This window comes from Priapulus caudatus, unplaced genomic scaffold (assembly GCF_000485595.1).
Source record: "Priapulus caudatus unplaced genomic scaffold, Priapulus_caudatus-5.0.1 Scaffold801, whole genome shotgun sequence".
In the NCBI taxonomy this organism is placed as follows: Eukaryota; Metazoa; Priapulida; class Priapulimorpha; order Priapulimorphida; family Priapulidae; genus Priapulus; species Priapulus caudatus.
In genome coordinates this window covers 4,987-10,391 of record NW_014577862.1, presented here as the reverse complement: position 1 = coordinate 10,391, position 5,405 = coordinate 4,987, and the positions used below count along the sequence as shown (strand labels likewise).

General features: G+C 41.4%; 1 protein-coding gene across 1 annotated transcript; it reads right to left on the bottom strand.

Annotated features, from left to right (window-relative positions):
• Window positions 1-630: 630 nt before the first annotated feature.
• Window positions 631-1,950, bottom strand: LOC106813623 (the record flags this gene model as incomplete). Its single annotated transcript, XM_014817808.1, has 3 exons — window positions 631-720; window positions 1,087-1,389; window positions 1,863-1,950. Coding segments are annotated over 3 exons (481 nt in total), but the record flags the coding sequence as incomplete, so codon positions are not given.
• Between the last annotated feature and the right edge of the window lie 3,455 nt (window positions 1,951-5,405).

The window sequence follows — 5,405 nt, the reverse complement described above, 5'->3', positions numbered from 1 at the left end:
AAAAGAAAGAGAGAGAGAGAGAGAGAGAGAAAGAAAGCGAGAGAGAGAGAGGGAAAGAGATAGAGAGCAGAGGGAGAGAGAGAGAGAGACAGACAGAGAGAGAGAGGGGGAAGAGAGACCGAGAGAGAGAGAGAGAGGGCGAAGAGACAGAGAGAGAGAGAGAGAGGAGAGAGAGGGGGAAAGAAGAGAGAGAGAGAAAGAAAGCGAGAGAGAGAGAGAGAGAAAGAGATAGAGAGACAGAGGGGCGAGAGAGAAACAGGGAGATAGAGAGAGAGAGACAGACAGAGAGAGAGAGGGGGGAAGAGAGATCGAGAAGAGGAGAGAGGGAGAGAGACAGACAGAGTAGAGAGAGAGAGAGAGTTGGAAGAGAAAAGAGAAGAAAGAGAGAAGAGAGAGAGAAAGAGAGAGAGCGAGAGAGAGAGAGATAGAAAGAGAAAGAGGGGCGAGAGAGACAGAACAGACAGACAGACAGAGCAGAGCAGACAGACCGGACAGACAGAGAGAAGAGAGACCAGACACGACAGACAGACATGACAGACCCAAGAGAGAAAAGACCAGACAGGCAGATGTGAGTATTTTTAATTGATATCTGTTCGATGCTTATTCAGGCCTGTTGCCTATGGACGCCATCTACTGTTGTTCACCACCTAGAGTGGAGCGCTTCTGCGGTGGCGCTGCTGCCGCTGACGCTCTCGCTGCTCCACTCGTCTGCTCTGTGACCTATGACGTCAGAATACACGTGCGTACGGGCGAGGCAATCATGTGTTTAACCAGAGTAGTGAACATATGCATGATTGCGGCAAATGAAGATGTTGATACATAAAATTGGGAAAAATTATAAAAAGGTTTCATCTCCTGACTAGGTTGAATATTTCTCAGGCGACGTGCCTGTGAAAGTCTTTCTTCCTGATAGACGATAGGCTTTGCAACAATGCAATATAAATGCAAATTACAATTATAATACGATAAATATGATAATTAGCATATGATGTATATTGCGCTTTGTCGTCAACGCTCAACCATATGATCAGTTTGCTCATTTTTTTGATCATATTTTTGCGCGCTATATAATTCCCTCATGCTCACCGAAACGAACGGCGAGTTATACGTGTAGCGTTTAGTGGCCGGTGCTGCCCTCTCTAGTGGACTAGTCGCACCAGTGGGAGTAAAACTGGACAGCGGTCGGGGAATGGTGATCTTTCTTAGTTTCGGCAGGGCATTGGAGACTGAATCCTCCTTCTTCTGCGTGAATTCGGCGTCACTGCCGACCCACGTGTGTGGACGGACTTTCAGATCTCTGGGACTCTCTCGTTTGCTTCCGTCGATCACCCTGTATTGGAGCCGTGTCGGAGAGGTTGGATTCCTGTCCGATTCCGGGTCCGGGTTCTCCTGCGTGTGACGAGTGACACGTCAGTGACACGTCAGTGACCCCAGCGCCTCGTGTGTGAACCTCACGCTTACGTCATCAACTCAATAATCAAATCAACAATTAAAATTGACCGCCTTCGTCCCCGTTAAGAGGATCATGAGATCATGAGAGATCATCTCACATGAATACATGAATACATACTTAATATTGTAGAATGGTGGTGTTTTCGTACTAATTATACGATCTTTTATCATGTCCATGTTGGTTATTTTATATATTTTTCCACATTAGCCCTATTGGTTGTCAATATAAAATGGACGTCCGCGCCAATAGATATCCCCACAAAAGTTACTCTTGTGTCCTCGTTAGCGCGAAAATACAATTTAAAAATATCATTTAATGCACTCCACATCGCAATGTCCGCATCGACAAATCAAGCGTTCGCTTCGTCGTCGACGAAATTTCCATTTGTTTGACGAAAGATCCGTGTTACCATCGACTCGTCCACTGCTTCCGCCGGGTCTGCTAACGTACAGTCTCCGCCACTCCTTGCGCCTGCACCATCACCATTTTCTGGTCGCCTAGCAACGAATCAAGCGTTTACCATAGCAACGATTATATATATATATTATATATTATAGAGAGAGAGACGTATGTATAGAGTCTAACTAATATATTATTGCTATATGACATATTATGCCGAATATCGTCTAGCGTTAATGTGTATATTTAATGTAGAATTCTGGTTTCTAGCGCATCTCGTCCTGGCAACTCGCGCTATGGTACATGGTAGGCCGACTGTATGCTATACTTTACTTAACTTACTTTACACTCAATCGTGCGAATACTAATCGTACTCACTACAATTAGTGCAACATAATACGATCACGATGAAGCAATATAACATAATTATTATATCATGATATTTACCCATACTTATATACCCAAAACACGCACGCTTCTTGCGATAATAATAATTGCTATTTTATCGTTGAACTTTTTTATGAGGATTTATTCTTGAATGTGCATAATAAAGTATATTTTTACGAAATATGTGAGACGTGCTAGTATGCCTACAGTAAAGAGAAACAGGGAGATGGACCCGCGTTCGTCTTGTGTTCATGAGATTATAAGATTAGTAGTAATGTTATTTTAAACCACATCATGCATGGTGGTGTCAATACTGAATACTTGCTTGGCGTGTTTTCCGAAGAATTTCTTGGCCGTCTTTGAAACCTTTCTTGTCAGCTTTGATCGGTGATGATGCTCTTTGTGATCCTTCAAGGAAGCTAATTAAGTAGTTTAATAATGATGAATAAATAAATGATATAAAATACAATGATAATAATAAGTTTAATAATGTTTTCTGAATAGTGACATCAACGATGTGCAAATCAATAGAAAATGTACGATATGACAGAGAGCAGAATCTTTCAATGTGACAGGTTAGTTAATTAGCAGTGTTAATTGCCAGAATACGGTGTTATTAACACATTCATTACAACAACTAAAATCACAAGCAGGTTTGTAATTGACTTAAACAGTTCTTTACAAAACTTCTACTAATTGATATACCCTAACAGAGTTCCAGAACAGCACAAAACAGAACATAACTAGAGCACAGACCTTCGCTAAGGCAGCTGAATTCTCTCAATGTAAAATTTTTTATTAATTAATTAATTAATTAAGTGGTTGCCCCTTGACTGTGGTTGCCCCTTAGCCTGTAGTTGCGTGTTTGTAAGTCTACAGCCAGCGCACCTAGCGGAAGTGAACTGAAACGTGCATGGTAACACACAAACACACAAACACTCATGGCACGCCGGTGAAAACATAACTTCCGCCAAGCCCCTGGCGGAGGTAACAACGCATCCATAACAGAACAATGCAGACGAATGTTCTACGCGTCTGTAACGTTCTTACAGCAGTGAGTGTTGACACGTAAATTGACTTACATTGAAGATAAATGCTTTTATTCGAACGCGCTACAGATTTATAAGCTAACTGAAACATCACAACACTGTCGCGTTGTTTCCTGCTCATGACCGCTCTATAAACAAACACACCCTCACAAAACCCGTGACAACAAGCATACATATCGGTTTTGATGTGAAAGAGATATGATATATGATGAGAAAGCCAACGAATCTTAACGAAATATCTTCCGTGTGTTAGGATGTCTTTTCGGTGGATTTCAGAGGCGATGAGTGATCCTTCTTTTTGAATAAGTTGTGTGTTTTGTGTTTTCGGTGGTCGTGCGTTCGCGTTCCCGTGTCGTGTTGCATCTTACGATTACGTGCTATTACTGCGACTGTTTTGCGACAGATCAGCGAAAAACTGAGCTTTCCCAGATAACGCGAGAATTAGGCGGATAGATGAAAACATCAGAACTCATCTATACCCAACCATGCGCTGGCCTCGATCGATCTCAACCCGATCAGGAAATAACTTATAGGATGTCCCTCCCTGACCTTGCTCTTATCGGTGTCGCAGTTTCCTGCTACAACTGCGCGCTACAAAGGTACAGTCCTGTATAGACTATGGTGTAGACTATATGGTGGTGTGGTATACACTAGTATGGTATAGGCGGAATATGTACAGAGACGAGCGCGTGATAGCCTGCAAGCAGGACAAAACGTCGCAATGTTATGAAATTATGTGTCTCTGGAACTAATCTTCATGTAACTCATTATGTGTCCCTGGAACTAATAATCATGTAACTCAGTATGTGTCCTTGGCACTAATCTTAACAAAACTCATTATGTGTTCCTTGTACTAAACTTAAATGTGACATTAATCTTGTGTCAAATGTGGCACTAAAGTTAATGGCACTAAACTTGTAGCCCTGACACTAAAGGTAATGACACTAATCGTGTGTACCTGACTCTAAACTTAAATGTGGCACTGATCTTCTGTCAAACGTGGCACTAAAGTTAATGGCACTGAACCTGTGGCCCTGACACTAAAGGTAATGACACTAATCGTGTGTCCCTGGCACTGATATAACTTAAATATGACACTGACCTTGTCTTCCTGGCACTAATGTTCCTGGCACTAATTTTGTGGAATTTTAATTAAACGTAATAGTACTAATCATGTGTCTCTAGAACTACCGTTAATGGCACTAATTATCATGTGACCCTAGCACTAAAGGCTATGGCACTAATCTTGTGTTCCTGGCACTAAACTTAAACAGGACACTAATCTTGTGTTCCTGACACTAACGTTAATAGAACTAAACTTGTGACAATGGCACTAAACATAATTGCACCAATCACATTCTCTGGCACTAATCATGCCCATGGCACTAATGTTAATGGCACTAAACCTGTCGCCATGGGACCTGTAGTTTCGTAGGCGGCGGTCTGTGAAGTGTGGACGAAGATCCCATCTCTAGCCAAAGGGCAAGTTAAGTAACTTATCACGGAAATGACAGCGATTTCATAAGCCTATTAGCCATTCAACCCGTTACATCATCAAATTACCAGAACTAATATTCTTAGCTTACATTTGAGACATTATAAGCAAAGTCGTTGCAAAGGAGCAAAATATAACCGATCACATCGACTTACGATGTCACACGATTAAAATGAATTAAACCATTAAACGATTAACAGTGTAAGGATATGTCTGTCGCATTGGGCTGTGTTGTTGTTATTGTGGATATCGTTATACAGGTTGTATTGAATCAATCGTATTATATAATACCGCGTGCCAATTCGGACCTTCATTAACGTGCCCATAATCAGCCTGTTCTGCTAGCGTCTATGACAAATACAACATACGCATATACGCTCTCCTATGACACTATTAATTTTGTCATATAGGAAGATTCTTCGTACATGCATATGTCACATGCGTATTTACATGCGTATGTCGTATTTGTCATAGATGCAAGCAGAACATGTTGCGCACACGCTCCCGCACACTATAATTTGTTTGTCTATATAATAATTATATTGTTTGTCTATGGTTATAATTGACACTGCGTGTTAGCGTGTTTGCGCGTTGCGTATATATATATATATAAAACAAAGTC